Here is an 18837-nt window from a genome sequence, read left to right on the forward strand (position 1 = left end):
AATTTTTTATTATCTATCTATCAATCTATTGAATCAATCTTTATGACTAAAAATTAATTCATGCATAATTTAATTGATTGATTGATTCATTAAATTTATTTACTCTTTATGATAATGAAATAGTAAATATTTGGGTGATCCTAATTAATTTATTATAAATTAATGATTTTTCATATTTCTTAATCATTAATTGTTACTTACAGTGAAAATTAAATAACTTAGTCATCAAAAACCATAGATTAACAATCTAAAAGCCTATTTTTTACAATCCTCTCAATTTACTAATGCTTTTTTCTTAGCATATGTTTAATTTTTTATTGAAGAATTAATCGAAAAACAAAGATAACACAGCTAATTTGTTAGTAAGAATATTAAAGTAAATTTGATTATGTATGTATTTTATTTGTTTAAAAAAATGAAATTTCAAACATTTAATAAGTATATTTAAAATTGTTTTTATTTTTAAAATTAAAAAGTTAAATGAAATTGAAGTAAAATTATTTTTTGAATTTTAAAGCAAAAATTGAAAGTGATAAAATATAATCAATAAAATTAATTTGAATGTAAGTAGAGTTAGTAAAAATTACAAATCAATAAATGAAAATACAAAAAATAAGCTATAAATTGATATTATACATAATAGTAGATAAATAAATAAATATTTAATCAATTTTAAAGATTAGGGATCATTAGTTTTTTTTAGTAGTATTTAAAATATTTTTATTGAAGATAAATATCTTATAAATAAATATTTAGGTGTGCTTATTTGTTTCAGATTTTTATCTTTTATAGGCCTAATTCATCAACAATTGCTTTGAATTAATTATTTGACTCTTCCAAATTATATTATTATATTGAGTTGAAGTAACCTGCAAAATTAAATTCAATTTATCCAAACTTTTTATCTTGATTTATCATATCTCTAGCAAAAATATAGTATTAAAGCATGATGCACTTAGTTTGTACATCAAAATTTTTTGAATTTTCCAATTAATTGTATAATTTATGATAATCATAACAGAGTCCTGCTTTAATTAAGCTTTCATATTTTTCAGTAATTTAATCTGTTTCTAATTCTTTTTAAAGTAAATCTATTAAAACACTCTTTTGCTATTACTCCTATTACAGACTTAAAAGAACTTACTAAACATCTCTCTTAGCAGATTAGAATAACACGCAAAAGTCATTTACATTTCCCAACATTTAATTTCTTATATTTTTGTAGTTTTCATCTTTTTTAAACTCTTCAAAGTATTTTATATTAAAAATATTTTAATCTCTGCTTAAAGCTTGTTCCATTTTGAATGTCAAGTTATATGCTTTTTTGGAGAGGGCAAATTATATAATTTTATTACGAAACTCTTTAGGTATTTTGCAGATATGCTTTAAAATCTAGAAAATCGAAACATAAAGCTTTATTTTTTTTAAAACAAAAAAGAAGTTAAAATTATGAAATCATTTTAAATAAAAATAAATTTGAAAATCATGTAACTCATAATTTTTTTTACTTGCCTATAGTGGTTGTATTTCAATGAAGCATCTTGAATGCAATCAAAGATAGATTCTTTTCTCTCCAATTCTTTATCCATCTACTTAAAGGCTTCAAACTCGGAGCGGTGATTTGTTCCATTACTTGATTCTTTATCATCAGCAACATTAAATTCTTGATTAACACTAAACCCAGGTTACATTTCTTTAATTTCACAATCGGAATCTGTTACCATCAAATGTTTGAATTTCTTATATAGATCTATAGCTTCTTAATTATTATTCGGCATTAAGATGACACTACCAGCAGGTAGAAGGAGGCTAACTCCAAATGAGTCCATTTAAAGAATTGGATGCTAATAAATTTAATCCCATGTAATACGATCACGTCTATCATAACAAATCATTCTTTTGAGCAAGTCTTACATTACATCAGATATTATTCCATCAGAAACATCATATTTAATTTATCTAATTCTTTCTTTGATAACATATCTTAAATTTCCTGTATCAGATCTGTAAGGATATACGCCATATAGAAGCTTATAAAGCATTACTCCAAGACTTATTAATAATAAATATTTAGGAAGGTTTATTAATTATTTTATTTATTTTACCTAAAAACATCTGCTTCCAATCCATATGGTTTTTGCTCTAAAACTTCTGGAGCCATAGTAGTATAAGTACCAAGGCAAGTTTATGTGGTTCCAGTTATTGATTTAGCAAATCCTAAATCAGCAATCTTTAATGTCTTTTAGTTGATCAAAATATTTTCTGGTTTGATGCTATTTTGTAATATAATTTATTTTTTATTAAAATTTGACCTTTAAACTGAATTAAAAAGAATTACTCTCTGTGAATAACTTAATGTTTGTGAAGATCTTTGAATCCATTTAGCAATTATTTAAAATATGAAATAACTCTCTATTCTGGGAATCTTTTGTGTTTAACCAGCAAAGTTCCTAAATCTCCTTAATTACAGTATTCTGTGACTATATAGCAACAGTCAGTAGTATTAAAGTTATCAATGTATTTGATTATGTTTTCGCTAGAGAGAATCTTAAGGAGAGATACTTCTGAGTTATAAAGCTATTGTAATTTTGGATTTGCGTTTAAACCTTCTTTCGGTATTTGCTTTATTGCAACTACCTCTTTTGTATCTTTCTTGTAAGCCTTATAAACTTTCCCAAAAGAACCTCCGCCAAGCTCACTATCTATAAAATAGTTTCCATGCAATAATTTACCTTCTGTAAGTGTAAATTTTTTTAAATCAAACATAATGTAAATTATTAATTAATTTTTTATATCTTTTTTCTGATGAGTTATTTTTTCAATTTTTTTTAATTAATTTTTTATACATTTGTCATTTATTTTCATTTTTAAATACTTCATTGAGTAAGAGTCTTTCTGCTATGCAATTTTTTCTAATAAAAGTTAAGTAGTATTTTAAACGATATTTTCATACATTAGAAATAGTAATAATTATTAATTCTCTTTTTTAATCTTTGCTGAAAAATCCTACCATTTTCAGCAGTTTAAAATAGAAGTATCTAAAATATTTTTTAAAATTCTATTGTAGAAGGATAATAATCAGTTTGTTTTAAATTTATAGTCCCTTCACAGCAGAGCGTGGGTTTATTTATTCAATTTTTTAAATCAATCTATTTAAATAGAATCAAAACAAACACATAAATAGAAACAATAATTGATGGTTTTTACTTGCTTTTGCTTTATTTAGTTTATAAGCAATTAACTTCTCCCCTTTAGTATAATTTAGAGAGAATTTCTTTTATTTAGACTAAAATGTGTTTGTTTTACTTTTAATTATTGATTGCTGTGTTATTTAATTAAGGAGTATTCTTCTTTGAAATTAATTTTAACTATTTAGTTTGATTTTTTTTAAAAACACAGTCAGCCTACTAATCAAGTATATTTAAAATGTTAATAATTTATAAAGCTTAACTACTAGCTCATTTTTTGAAAAACACTTATATAATCAAAAGTCTACAAATTTTGTTTAGTAATATAACAATTAATGCTCAAAAAAATTATGCAATATTATTTAAATTCAAATGACTCACCAATGATAATGTTACTAGTGTATGTTAATCATCAAGCCATCAATTTTTTTCATTAGTTATTCATACAATTAATAAATAAGTGAACCTTTCCTATACATTTTTTCTTATAAATAAAGATTTATCTTACTCAATTATCAAAGTGAAATATAAATAATAAAAAATCTTATTTATATTTTACCATAAACTTACCAATAAAACAATATTTTTAAATTTAAATTTTTATCTTTTTGATATAACTATGAAATTAGGGTTTTGATGTATGATGTATAATATGTAATATAGAGTTTATTTTTGTAGCATATTATCTTTTGAAGGTCATTTTTTTAAATAAAATTAACTTTTGATGATTTAATTAAATTTACAATTACTTCTCTTTGGCAAAAGAACAGTCTTCTCTAATTTAAATCTTACTCAATTATCAAAGTGAAAATATAAATAATTGAAAACTTTATTTATATTTTACCATAAATTTATCAACAAAACAATATTTTTAAATAAAACTAATTATATTTTTGATATATCTGATGTATGATGTATAATATGTAAATGAGAGTTTATTTTTGTAACATATTAATTTTTGAAGGTCATTTTTTAAAATAAATAATAACTTTTGATGATTTGATTAAATTTACAATTCTTTCCCTCTTGGCAAATGAAGTGTCTGTCTTTGTTTCCTTATTAATTTAAATCTTACTCAATTATCAAAGTGAAATATAAATAATAAAAAATCTTATTTATATATTACCATAAATTTACCAACAAAATTATACTTTAAAATAGAAGTATATATATTTTTGATTGAACTGTGAAATTATGGTTCTGATACATGATATATAATATGTAATATAGAGTTTATTTTTGTAACATACTATTTGTTGAAGGTAATTTTTTTAAAATAAAAAATAACTTTTGAGAATTTGATTAAATTTATAATTCCTTCTCTTTTGGCAAAGGAAGTGTCTTTCTTTATTTAAATGAATTATCTGGGATTTAGCTAGAATAATACCATATAAAATAAAAATAAGAACCATTTAAAATTAACGTAAAAGATAAAAAAAATATAATTTAAACAAAGATAATTAATTATTTTGATTAACAAAGTCAAAAATGAGTATATATAATTTATTTATTTATAGGCACATAAATACATTTTTTTAAGATTTAAATTGAAGAATGTTGTCATTTAATTAATAATATATATTGTGTTATCATTTAAAGTATAGATTAATGGTTTTTTTAAGAGTTTCAACAAAATAATTGAGCAACTTTCGTGTCAATCACTTCATCATATTTACTAGGAGGAATGCTTAATACATCAATGTTGTGTTATTCAAAATCGAAATCGATTTGATCTTGGTAGCGATCAATTACAACGATTTCGAGGACTTGGACTTCGTGGATGAAGATAGTTTACTAGTCAGCAGGGGAGAATTTGGATCTCTCTTGAGCAAGATTCATTTAATAATTAACAATAGTTTAAGTAAGTAAATCTTTATATCCATCAGTTAATTCTTGACTGTCTACTTCCTTTTTAAGTTGAGGATTAGCATTACTCATTCTAGATAATATCTGCTAGACTTCACTTCTTAACTGTTAGTAGTATAAAGAAATAATCATCTATTCGTCTTTGACTAATTAGGAACAGCTTGGATAGAGTTGTGATGCCAAGAACTAGTCAAAGTATTATAACTTAAAAATGTTTATTTTTTAATCAAGAGATAAGAATAGCTTGTTGTTCATATCATAAAGCTTCTTTTGAATCAAGAAGATAGGCACGAAGGTGTTGATTTGTGTATTCGGAAGGGAGTGGGCTTAGCTTACAGCCTTGATAAGTTAACCATAAAGCTATTTTATTATAAAATGAAATTATTTATTTAAAATAATGATTAGATTAATTAGGTAGGTATGAATCAATATATAAATGCAAGTAGGTTTTTTGTCTATTTTTGATGACTCTTTTATCAAAAAATATTTATGTGAAAATTTGCTTTTTAAATTTGTTAAATTTCTAAAATTCGTACTTAATTAGAGTCAACCGAAATTTTCAATTAACTTTGCTTTATTTACAGCTTGATTAATTTAATTCCAAAACTTTTATTTAAATTCAAAAGTAAAATATTACATTTCTATAGTGCAAGTATCTCTCAGCGACCTTATTTATTTGTTCTTTGATTATTTAATTTTATCTTGCGTCATTTTTAATTTGCTGAAGCTATTCATTGCTAATATTGTTGGGTTTATTCTAGTTTTATTAAATATTAGGATAAAGGGCGTTGTTAGAAGGACTGTTATAATTATTGTTGTTGTAATTTCCTTAATTTTATTGCATTTGGTTTTAAAAACCGTTGTTATTATAGTTGTTATAACCATTATTGTTATTCATGTTAATATTTTATTGATTATTTTGTGGACTCATTTAAGGTTGCTGATAAAGCATATCGATATTCTCAAATCTGTTTTGATCTTTTTCGTAAAATTCACGATTTTTACCAATTTAGATTTTAGAACTCTGCAAGTGAGCTAATGAGATATTGTTTGAGTTTGCTCTTCTACCTTCATCCAAGAAGATAGGATGCTTATAGACCTCGTGCCATTTAATTCTCTTTTCTCTTTGGTAACAAATCATTCTTCTTAGCAAGTCTTTCATATTTTCAGAGATTCTAATAGAGTTAGGTTGTAAATTGAGAGGGAGGCTCTTAATATTTTTAAGCAAATCAGGATCACTTCTTCCTACATAAGGGAAAACTCCGAAAAGCATTTAATAGAAAATGACACCCAAACTATTTAATAAGTTAAAATTTTATAATAAGTCAGAATTAAAAAGCCAATTAAAAATTCTAAATAAAATATTAAACTATTAATTTCTATTCAAAAACTAAAAGAAAGATTCATTAATTATCCTTTTATTTATTAATGTTAAATATTCTAAATTCTTTTTTATGAGTTTTAACATTCAATCTATTTGTTCATTAAATTGATGTTTATTTGCTATTTATTATGTTTAATTTTTAGATTTAAATTCAGACACTTATTTCATTCATTTTTCAAAGAATTTTTTCAAGTAAAAAATATTTAAATTCTTTTATTTGATAATTTTTTACCTATAAACGTCAACTTCTAAGCCATATTTTTTGTTTTCTAGAACTTCAGGAGCCATAGTCAAGGATGTACCTAATACTGTTACTCCTAATTAATTATCTTTGATGATTTTACCGAATCCTAAGTCAGCAATCTTTAAAATATTCTTATTGTGGATCAAAATATTTGCAACCTTTAAACTATGTAATATTATAAAAAATTTTAAATGTTTGTTTGTCTTTGTAACAAAAATATTTTTTTTATGAAAATAATCTATTACTCACGATGCACTGCAGGAACTTCATGCAAGCCTTTGAATCCATTAAGAATTTGCTTGAAAAATTCAATAGCTTCTGGCTCAGGAATGGTTCTTCTTTTTTTTAAATATTACTCTAAATCACCACTATCACAGTATTCTAAAACTAAGAAAGCTGCTTCTAAACATTCAAAGTAATCAACGTAACCAACAACATTTTCATTTTTGACAGCCTTAAGGATCTTTACTTCAGAATTAAATAACTCTCTAACCTTAGCAGTTTCTCTAAATTTTTGGTAAGGAACTTATTTAATTGCTACATATTCTTTCTATTAAAGGTTAATACCCTTGTAAACTCTGCCAAAACAACCTTCTCCTATCTTTTCAATGATTGAATACTTTCCGTTTAAAATTTAATCAGGTCTCAATTCCATTTTATATTTAGCTAATATTTTTTAGTGTTTTGAGAAAATTAAGTAAAAGCTGAATAACTTGTCTTTTCTGCTGAATCTTTATTAATTGTCTTTTATAATCTTTTTCTTTCCAAAAGATTGATACTTATTTTGTTATTTATTAAAATTTTATGATATTTCTTAACTCTCTTTTAATTGCTTTTAATTCTAAATTTTATCAAAAAATAGGTTGTTAGCTAAGATTCAAATCCTTGTTATAATTACAAATCATTGCATGCATAAGGTTGTAAATGAATTCGAAAGGATTGCTAATCATAATTTTTTATATTAATTTTTGCCTATTCCATTTAATTAATTGCAAATTTTGTTGTCCTCCTTATTAACTTTCTTTCTCTAAAATTAATGCTGTTCCTTTATACTATTTTAAGCTTCTTTTCTATTCCCTCTTTGATTAGCTTTTCACATTTTTCTTAATATTTTAAAGATCAGCTTCATATAAACATGATCAAAATCAAACCTGATTTTATCTAAATAGGTAGAGGTATAATGAGAGATAGACTACAAATTTAAAATTGGGATTATTGAGATAATATTTAGCTAACGTATTTTCCATCTTCTTAACTGAAATATGCCTTATTAATGTCAAAATTATTCATGAATCTTTTAAAAATATCATTATTCATTTAGGTTGGGTAAATTATTTGTAAAATAGAACAATTTATATTTTTACCATTTATCTTTTGTCCCAAAAATATATTCTTTCTATTTTAAGCGTTCGAATATTTGTTCTAAGTTATTTTAACATCCTTGATGTCAATAATTTAATTTCTAAAAATAAACATAAATTAAAATATTTAGCCACGTATCTAGAACCACTATGACATTATCTACAAATTTATAAAGCCCAATACCAGAAAAATAACATTTTTCTATTTTAATGCTGCCTTTTTGATTGCCAAAGTTTGATACGTATTTAATTTTGATTACTTTTTTTAAAATTTGATTAGAGCATACATAACTTTTTAAATTCTTGATAAGAATCTTTCAGAAAATTAAATTACATGCATAAGCATAAAGCAATTTGTTAAAATAAATTATCTATCCTTATTTATTAAAATTCATTTTTACTTTATTAAGTACTTTTCACTTTAATAATAAGTAAATAAAATTATAAAATATAATATATTCTGAAAATTGAATGAAATAGACTCTTTTATTTGCTGGAAATATAAAAAATTCTTAGCAAAATATAACCAAGAGTATTTGACATTAAAAAAAAATTTTAATTAAAATTCTTCTATGAATTAATCATTTTTTATGAACAAAAAAATTTTAAACCAATAAATACTTTTTTAGCAAAAAATTTAGAGTTATAAAAAAACAAAATACATGTTTATTTACTGGATTTATATTTCTTTAACTTGGGTTTGACAAAAAAGCTCTTGATATAACCAAAAAGATTTACTATTAGGATTAACTAATTTTTTCGAATTAAACATATCCTAAGGTTTTATTAAAGATATTAAATCGATTTCTATTTAATTTACTCATAACATATATATAATCGAGTTAGCTAAATTTTGTATAAATAAGATAAATTAACCCATAAAACATTACTTTTATAGATTAAAACAATATTATTTGTTATTTTACAAAGAAAACTAAATCATCTCATTCTTAAATATAATTAATATCTCATAGAAAAAAATCTATTCTTTAATTAATTTTTTTAATTGATTTGGTAATATTTATTTCAATGAAAATTTTTAATTAAATGGTTGTTTTAAAAGTTTTTATTGAAAGTGCACTTGCTAATTAGTATTTAATGGGTTATATTTTTAAAGAAAATAATTATTAATTTTGTTTAATTTCCATTTTATTTCATTAAAATTATACTTTGAAAATAAATCTTTACATGAAAATTTAATATTTTTTTTATTATTAATAAAAGATACAAAAGAAATTAATTAAAATAAATATAGATAAATATTAATAAATAATAAATTATTAATTTAATAATAATAAATCCTATTTTAATTTATTTTAAGCTAAAATAATAATCAAGAAAATAAAAATGCTTTACATTAAATTAAATAATTTTCTAACAATTCTTCCTTTTTTTATATTTATTTAATGCAAAAAACTGAAAAATTTTTGTCTATTTTTTATTTATGAAATTTTATTTTGGCAAAAATATTTTCATTTTTATTATTTACTTTTCAAAACAATTTTCTTTCTAAAATAAATTAACTTCTTTTTAAAAAATCTACTTAATTTTAATTATATTTTTAAAAACTTTGAAATTTACTTAGTTTTAGTAATTTTATTTTAAGAAAAACTTTTGATTGAATAATTCCTTATGTTATGCCTACTCTTTATAATATAAATATTTTAGTTTATTTATTCTTGAATGATTCTAAAATGAAGAATTATAAATATGAAAAAGTAAATTTAATCTACATACAAAGTAATTTAATGAAAGTAATAAAATTTGTCTATAACTTTTTATTTATAAAAGATACTCTCCCAATATTCGAATTAAATAGAAACAAAGAATTTACTTAAATTTTACAGATAAAGGTAATATTTAAATAAAATAATTTATTTAATATAAATTTGTTAAAAAACATATTTGTTTATTTTAAAAAATTCTAATTAAGATTAAAATAGATAATTTAAAAGAAGAATAAATAAAAGATTAAAAACTTTATAAATGTAAAATATTTTTTTAGAGGAAATAATTGTTTTACTTAACGTAATTAAGTAGTGTGAACATACAATTTATAGTTTGGCTTTCTTTTATGGATGTAGGTAGGTAGGATGAGTTTATTAATATATTGATTTATAATTAAATGAATGAGTGAATGAAATACAGAAAATATGCAAATAAATTCAATATAATAAATATTGTTTGTAAATATTTACGTTTGAGAATAATCAAAAACATTCATTAAAATTAAATAAGGATATTAAATATAGCTAAAACAAGCATATAGATAAATGAAGGGATTAGATTTGTATCCAGATTAGCCATCTGACAAATGGAACAAAAGAATAGCTTACTATTTTGATGAGACCATTGGATGCTACAATTATGCCAATGGCCATCCTATGAAACCTCTCAGAGTGGCAATGACAGATACACTAGTTAGATCATATGAAATAGATAAGAAGATGAATCATTTCGTAATTTATTTTTAAGATTATTTGCAAGATCAGCAGTAATTCAAACAATCAAGATCAGTTTTTAAACGATAAGATCATCCTTAGTAGTATTAAAAACTGGATTGGTTTTAATTGAATTTTAAACTCATTTTTACTTCCTTTTTGATGTACATTTTTTTAATAGGATAGGGATTACGTAAACACATACATCAGAGCAGTTAATGAAAAGATCTTAACAAACTTCCACTCTGACGAATACATCGAATTGATACAAAAAGTTCATCCTAACAACAAGCACTTCTATGAAGATCAGTTATATAGATGTAGAATTTTGTTTTGGATTAATTACAGGAATTAATACTATGCATGAAAATTCATATTGTTATTGCATTATAGTTTATCACTAACCTCACATAGATTTTAATTCACCAATCTATACTAAGTAACTAAACCAATTTTATTTTTATTATTTAGTTAATTTTGGTGAAGATTGTCCTGTGCTTGACAGATTATATGATTACTGCTTGACATACGCAGCAGGTTCAGTTGGTAAAACATTTTTAAATTAGAAAATTAATATTAATATAAAGAGTTAAACAAACAAATTGATATTCATTAATTCATTTTAAATTAATCATAAAAAGCTGGCGCGAACTTGCTTGCCAACTAAAAAGTTGATATTGCACTTAACTGGTCAGGTGGTTTGCATCATGCTAAGCAATCAGAAGCATCAGGTTTTTGCTATATTAACGATTGTGTTTTAGCCATTTTAGAATTGCTTAAGTATTGCTAATTTTATATTTAGAATTATCATATTTGGCTAGATAATAATTTTTTATATTCTCCTATCAAATAAACAATAGAATAAAAGAAACACTGATTAATATTAAACTAGCAAAATAAACACAATAATAAATGATTAAATAAATAAGTTTATTTATTGATATATTTATTGATTTTTAGTTGAAATTTTGAAATGAAAAGTTCACTTTTCGTTACAATTAATATGATGAAATATGACTTTAATTATTATAAATATAGAGTTTATCAAAGAGTTTTATATATCGATATTGATATACATCATGGTGATGGTGTTGAAGAAGCCTTTTACTTAACTGACAGAGTCATGACTTGCTCATTCCATAAATATAAAGATTATTTCCCAGGTAAATAAAATTTGAACTAGAATAAAAGAATTCATAAATATAATTTAGGAGAAAATAAATTCAAAATGTTTGCTTAAATTACAATAATTCGTCAATTTTAAATAATTTTTGATTATATTTATTAGGTACTGGACATCTTGATGATATTGGTACTTAGTAAGGTAAGTTCCATGCAGTTAACTTCCCTTTGAATGAAGGTTTAGATGATGAATCATTTGTCTATATTATGAAACCTGTTTTATAAAAGATTATGGATACTTTTAGACCTGAAGCTGTCGTTTTATAATGTGGTGCTGATAGTTTGTCTGGTGATAGATTAGGATGCTTCAACTTATCTATCAAAGGTAGCCAATAATAATACAAAATTTAAATTATAAATATACTTTATTATGAAATAAGGTCATGGTGAATGTGCTAGATTTATGAAATCTTTTGGTGTACCTATTATTTTATTAGGAGGTGGTGGATATACTCTTCGTAATGTTCCAAGATGTTGGGTTTATGAAACTTCTGTAGTAGTAAATGAAGAACTATAAGATTGTAAAAATTAATTATTTAAAATATTAAAAAATTAAGTTAAAAATAAAAATAGAAATGCCTTAAAATGAGTTTTTGCACTATTTTGGACCAGAATATAAATTGCATATGCCTATCAGTAATATGGAAAATTAAAATAGTAAGAGATACTTAGAAGAAGTGATGTAATTAATACTAAAATATTTAAAAATAAAACATAACTTAACTGATAAATAATTTATTAAACTATTAGAAACAAAATCAAAATTAACTTAAATAACATCAGTCCAGGAACAGTCCACATTTCCAATTATAGTAGCAAAGTAAATTAATATTTATTATCAAAATAAATATATATTCAATTATAAAATTAACATAATTAAGCCTGAATCAGTTTTAATAGATGCTTCCGAAATAATTTCAGCTGTTAAAGATCTTAAGGAAGAAAGAGAAGATAAAAAAATGGATATCGAGTGATAAATATTTTTTTTTAAAGTTTTATTATTAATAAATTATAATTAAAATAAATATTTAATAAAAATAAATAGCTAAAATAAATAGAAATATTTATTTATATATATCAGTAATTTTAAATATCTTTAAGAGCTTCAATTATTTTACTTACTTACTTTCTTACTTAATTGCAATTTAATTATTTTGTTGTTTACTTTAAATTAAATAAAATAATATGTATTTTATATTTAGATTAATTAATTATTTTTAAATAAATAAATTCTTATTGACAATCATAGTTTTTTAATTTATTTTATGAAAAGTGTGTGTAATTAATACAAATATAAAACTGAATAATAATATTTTATTGTTTTAAATAAGAATTATAAAAAATTTTATTAGTAATTTTATTTTAAAAGAAATGTTTAATTAAAACAAATGGTATTTTGAAAAATTCAAGAGAAAAAATTGATTTATTTTAATTGAACATGACTAAAAAATATTTTTAATATAAAATTATTTAAAAATAAATTTTCATAATGAAGTTATTATTATTTTTCATAATTTAATTAAAATTAAAATAATATTTTTAAAACTAGGATGTTTAGGTTAAATTATTTAAATTAATTCTTTATTTTTATTTTATCAAAGTATGTATCTTTTGCTTTCGATAACTTAACTATAAGAGAAAAAAAATTATACCTGATTTTTCTAACATTCAACATAAAAAAAATTAAATTGTTTTTATTATATTTAGCTTACATTAAATAAATGTTTTCATGATTTTGCTTAATTATATTTGCTTAAAATTTACTCGTTTTGATATCCATTTTGCAAATGCTGTAATTGCAATTATCTTAACAATATAAAAACTGGATGCATTGTTATTATTTTAGATTTCTTTTTTTGTTGCTTGATATATTTTCATTATTTAATATATATTTAAGAAATTTATTTAGAAAACAACTAATTAAGAAAGTAAAGTAATCAATATTGAATTAAAATTTAACTAGGAGACTCAAGATTGTGCTTGATCTAAAGCAGACTCCAGATGAATTAAAGTAACTTCATTTTTGGAAGAAAAAGCTTTATTTAATCTTTAATCATTTAAACTATTTGAAAGATACTCATACTTATGAAGAGAGTCCATCTTTTTAGGATTCTTTTATAGATTAACAATAATAAATTAAGAGTAATTTATCTCTTCATACATTGCAACCAAACGATACTTTTCATGCTGAATACTAAACTCAGAATCCTCCCTCTTTTCAGGAAAAGAATCTATTTATTAACTAGTTAAATACCAATGAATACAGTCATGATAACTTTGAAGTTGATTAAGTAACAGGAGAGTAAGACTATTTAAATGATGGTGAAAATAACACTAGAAATTATACTATAAATTACAATCATGTAGAAAATAATTAAGATGAAGATGATGAAATATACGCTGATTACTTGCCTGAAAATTTCTTTGAGCAATTAAAACCGAACCCAAGCTAATTTACAATGAATTTTAATTAGAACACTAAAAAAAAGGAAGAAAGAAAATCCATAAATAATCGTTCAACTTCTCTTAAAAAAAGAATAGAATAAAAAAATGTAAACTGATACTTTTGTGTTTTAAACCTCTATCAAATCGCAATTTTAATATAATTTTTGATTAATAATATCTCACTTTTACTAACATAAAATAAGGATGAGATGTTATACACTAGAGCCGCCAAGTAGTAAATATGCCAAAACCTCGTTTAGCAATAGGTAATGAAAATTTTTATAATTTCATTGACATATAAAATATTATTTGAAGCTCTATTTTTAGTTACTGATTTTCATTTTATAAAAGATTGATAAAGAAATCAAATACATGTCTAATGCAAAAAAAATGAGCCAAAATAGCTATAGAATAGTGGCAAAAAAATTAGAAAATGTAATATCTTCAAAAATGGCAGAAATTGACCCCTCTTTGAGTAAAATATTGACATTTTCTCAAGTAGGCAGATTATTCTAGCTGCTTGATTTATTCACTGTAGTTAAATTTGATGAAAACTCATAAAGTATTAATTTAATTGATTTATTTTTATTATTATTATAATTATTCATTTGCATCTTTTGCATAAATATCAACAACCACCAAAACCCTTTAATTAAGTTTTTAACGAATTTCTTAATTTTGCGAAAATATCTTCATTTATTCTTTCATTGATAAATTCGTTTGCATTTTCTTTTGCGCAATGTTAAATACAGATAACTACAATTTATTAATATTTCAAACTGAAATTGTGCTAAAAAATCACATTTTTTATTTCAATTATTCTATCAGTTAAATTAGAATACTTCAAAGTAAATATTTTTAATTTATATTTAAAAAATTAGTCATCATCGAATAAAATATAGATCCTCATAAAAAACTTAGATTTGCCCAAGAAGTAAGAATAATTTTTAATTATTTTATTTTTTCTAATCAATTTATTTTCATTTTTTGACAAAAATTTTTCATTTATTTTGGTTTAATCTTTTAATTAAATATTAAATTTATTTTAAATAACTTCCATTCAATTATTTAGATAAATAACTAAATAAAAACTAAAAAATCTTTTTATTTTTTCTTTTAAGATAGATTATTTAGATTAATTTTTTATTTCTTTCAAAAAAAATTGTTAAATATGAAAGATATTTTTGTTTAATTTAAAAAACAAATTTATTAAATTATTTTCAATATCTTTACTTAATTTAACAAAATGAATAAAATTTTTTATTTTAATTTTGATTGAAAAATATTTTTTCATTGATTTTTAATAAAATTAATTATTTGCTATTTTAATTTTATAGACAATGTTTCACCAATAATTTTGGTTTTTTGTTGTGAATTATATCAATAAAGAGACTGTATTGGGAGAAATAGTTTTTTCTACTCTGAGAATATTGATGGATCCAATGCAATTAACGATTAAAGAAACTAAAGATTTCTTAGCTTAGTATATGGGTAGGACACTTACATATTTAGAAGAAGATAGAAAAGCTGCTTAAGAGAGAACATAAGGATTTTAGCTCTGGAGCGTTGACGAAATTATCAAGGCATTTCGCTAGATTAATGAATAAAGAATTTTAAGGGAAAAGTCTTAAAACATAAATAATATTAATAATGTAAATAAAAATAAAGCAAGCAATAAAGATTTAGATAAAAATATTTATACTTTCAAACCAACAATTGATAAAAACTCTTAATTAATTGATGAAATGCATAGGAAAAAATTTGCTATGGCATCTAGTGGACTAAATATCACTCCTATTAGACATTCAAATGCAACACAAAACACAAAGAGTATACAAAGTACTAATAAACTTATAAATTTACTCTAATCTTCCTAAAGTAACTAGAATCTGCATTCTTAAGCTAGTATTTTACTCTAACAGTAAATGAATTAAACTCTGATCAATAATTAAAGCAATACAAATAATTTGAATCACAACAGCAGCTCTTTGAGTTTTTTAAATAATACAAATAATTAAGTTAATTAACACCCTAACATGAATTACAACGAAAATAATTCTACAACTACTAATGCTACAAGTGACTATAGAAGCACTACTATGAATACTGATGTGGCTAATAATAGCTCTGAAAATTCATAAAGAAACAGTGATAAATTTCTTTCTTAAAAAGTTAAATCTCTACTTTCTCAGCATTAGCATCCTTCTAGAACGAATTTAAATACAAACAATTAAAATTTTAACACTTTGTAGCACAATAGTCATAATAATAACAACCAAAATGGCTAAATTGGAATGAGTGAATATGATCATGAAGATCCTTAGAGCTACTTCTCAAAAATTAAAAGATGTGCTACATTAAGCAGTTTCTAAATTCCAGAGGAAGATTATATAGAAGATATTAGCCACATTCCTTCAAATAATTTTGAAAAACCAATAGATAGAGTCAACATGATGCTATAGAAGTAGCAGCAAACCTAGAGAAAAATCAGTTAAAAAAAGGAACAAATAATTTAGGAAGTAAATTAATTTACTAATAATTAATTAATTATTTACTAATTAAATATTTTAAAGCAAATGAAGGAATGTACTTTTAAACCATAACTTCAAAGAAGTGTTTCTCCTTAATACTCTGCATATTCTAGAAATCAAAAAGAATTATTACAAAGACAGTAGCATGATATAAACAAAAGATAGTAAGCAGCAGAATAAAGAAATAGATAAAAGTAAGAATATGAAGAAAAACTATTAAATGAATGTACATTCTAACCTTCGTTATCTCCTTCTTAAAGGTTTTTCATTGATTTTTTTCTGAATTTTTAAAATTAAAATGAAATAAATGTGAATTTATTTATTTATGTATAGGCTCATTAACAAAACAAGTAAATCACCAGTTTCACCTAAAGGGTTTGAATAAACTGTTCATAGAATGAGAGCTGCTTAGGATATTTAGCGTTAAAGCAGAAAAGCTTTTGATTAAGGATCGTAATTAAAAAATTTAGATTTATTAAAATGAATAAATTGTTTATTATTATTTATTTATATTTAATTTTTAATAAATTTACTTAATTTAAACTCAAATTAAATTTTAGATATAGCTCGAATGCCTAAATAGTAAGAAATTCTGTTGTTAGAAATTCATTAAGTCCAAATGTTGAAATTAATAAATAAATTTAGATATAATAAAGCTTTTAGAAGCAAAATCCTTCTTAATAGCAAGAACAATACTTATAATAAGTAAATTAACAAAAATAAATTTAATAAGATTTTTCAGAAGATTTAGAAGGAGATATGCTACAATAATAACCATAATAAGAAAAATAATAATTTTACTAGATATATGAAAACTAAAATTAAAGTGCAAATCAAATGCATTAATAAAAATAAAGCATAGTTGAAAAAGAAAACGAACAAAGATTAGATTTAGAAAACTAATTCATTAATGACTAATAAAGTTTTGTAGAGAAAATAACAAATAAATAAAAACCTAATTTTTAAGATTAAACATTTGGAGATTCATAAAAGAAAAACCAATAATTAGAAATTTATTAAAAACCAAAAGCTAAGCCATTTTTTGTGCTAGATATTATTACACCAAAAGGAGAGTAATTTAAAAAAACCATTTCAAATAAAACAAATAAGTTATTTAATTATTTAAAAATAGGAAAGCAGCTTTAGAACTATTTAAGGATGATGATATTTACCAAAAAGCTGAAGTATTCTCTTAACAATATTAATTAGACGAAATTACATAAAGTAAAATAGAATAGATCCTAGATTAGCAAATGCAAAAATATCTCTTAAAAAAATAAAACACTGTAAAAAATAATTGATTTTAAACCAAATAACATACTATTTTCAACCAAATTGATAATTAAGAAATCTGTAAATTATTAAAATATTAAATAAATGTTTAACAAAATAATTAAAAAATTATATATATTATAACAATAAATAAATAAATCAATAAAATAAACTTTCAATTATGTATTTTTCTATCCATTAATAATTAAATAAATAAATGTATATATATTTTGTATAAAAAAATTAATAAACAAACATTATTTCAGATTTTTTAATTTTAAATGAATATAAACTTTTATTTAACTTTTTAAAGTACTTTATTTCAAAAACCATAAACCATATTATTTTTTTATTATTTTATTTTAAAATTAATTATTATAAATTTTTAAATAATTTTAAAATTAGGCTATCAAAAAAATTTTTTTGGAATTAAATTGAATTTTAGTTTATAAGTTGTATTTTTAAATAATTTGTATGTATGAATTTATTAATAAAATTATATTAATTTTACAAAGTAGAATTTAAGAATAAAAGCAATTGCTTTATGGATTAATTTAATATTAAATTATTATAATTTATAAAGGATATTAGCAATTAGATTGCTAGTAGATCGATTTTAATTTTGATTTGTATATAAAGTTAAGAAAGGAGAAGAAGGAGATATATTGTTAATATTAAATAAATAAAGGATTTATGTAGATTTATAGATAAATAGAAAGAAAGAGATGTTTTGAATTGAAAGAAAACAAAGAAAAAGTATCTTGTTTGTGAAGATACATACTAATTTGAGTTTGGTTGGAATGATAAAATTTTAATTGAGATAATTATTTGATTATTGATTTTAGAAAATAAGGAAAGAAATAAATTAAATAGAAACAAATAATAGCTTCAAATAAAAATATCTTTAAAAGGGGATTGTATAT

At 21.9% G+C, this 18837-nt stretch overlaps 4 protein-coding genes across 4 annotated transcripts; 2 read left to right on the forward strand and 2 right to left on the reverse strand. All coding sequences in view use genetic code 6, as the record gives it.

Annotated features, from left to right (window-relative positions):
- Positions 1-771: 771 nt before the first annotated feature.
- On the reverse strand, positions 772-2955 carry TTHERM_00647300 (Serine/Threonine kinase domain protein; the record flags this gene model as incomplete). The annotated part of the gene is made up of 4 exons (XM_001027439.2): positions 772-1413; positions 1509-2052; positions 2106-2273; positions 2339-2955. 4 exons carry the CDS (start codon positions 2953-2955, stop codon positions 772-774), a joined length of 1971 nt encoding a protein of 656 aa, XP_001027439.2.
- Positions 2956-4814: 1859 nt separating this feature from the next.
- On the reverse strand, positions 4815-7337 carry TTHERM_00647310 (Serine/Threonine kinase domain protein; the record flags this gene model as incomplete). The annotated part of the gene is made up of 4 exons (XM_001027440.1): positions 4815-5414; positions 5692-6349; positions 6671-6847; positions 6928-7337. The coding sequence occupies 4 exons, from the start codon at positions 7335-7337 to the stop codon at positions 4815-4817; spliced, it is 1845 nt and encodes a 614-aa protein (XP_001027440.1).
- A 2979-nt stretch (positions 7338-10316) lies between these two features.
- On the forward strand, positions 10317-12640 carry TTHERM_000647329 (histone deacetylasehistone-like deacetylase family, classII protein; the record flags this gene model as incomplete). The annotated part of the gene is made up of 10 exons (XM_012800936.1): positions 10317-10502; positions 10666-10804; positions 10956-11030; positions 11126-11264; positions 11523-11647; positions 11773-11991; positions 12047-12187; positions 12240-12348; positions 12417-12486; positions 12548-12640. The coding sequence occupies 10 exons, from the start codon at positions 10317-10319 to the stop codon at positions 12638-12640; spliced, it is 1296 nt and encodes a 431-aa protein (XP_012656390.1).
- Positions 12641-13667: 1027 nt separating this feature from the next.
- On the forward strand, positions 13668-17943 carry TTHERM_00647330 (histone deacetylase family protein; the record flags this gene model as incomplete). The annotated part of the gene is made up of 10 exons (XM_001027442.3): positions 13668-13677; positions 13740-14218; positions 14315-14377; positions 14463-14673; positions 14993-15045; positions 15449-16630; positions 16685-16902; positions 16976-17095; positions 17203-17715; positions 17775-17943. 10 exons carry the CDS (start codon positions 13668-13670, stop codon positions 17941-17943), a joined length of 3018 nt encoding a protein of 1005 aa, XP_001027442.3.
- Positions 17944-18837: the final 894 nt, after the last annotated feature.

Source organism: Tetrahymena thermophila (genome assembly GCF_000189635.1).
Source record: "Tetrahymena thermophila SB210 genomic scaffold scf_8253887, whole genome shotgun sequence".
Taxonomy (NCBI): Eukaryota; Ciliophora; class Oligohymenophorea; order Hymenostomatida; family Tetrahymenidae; genus Tetrahymena; species Tetrahymena thermophila.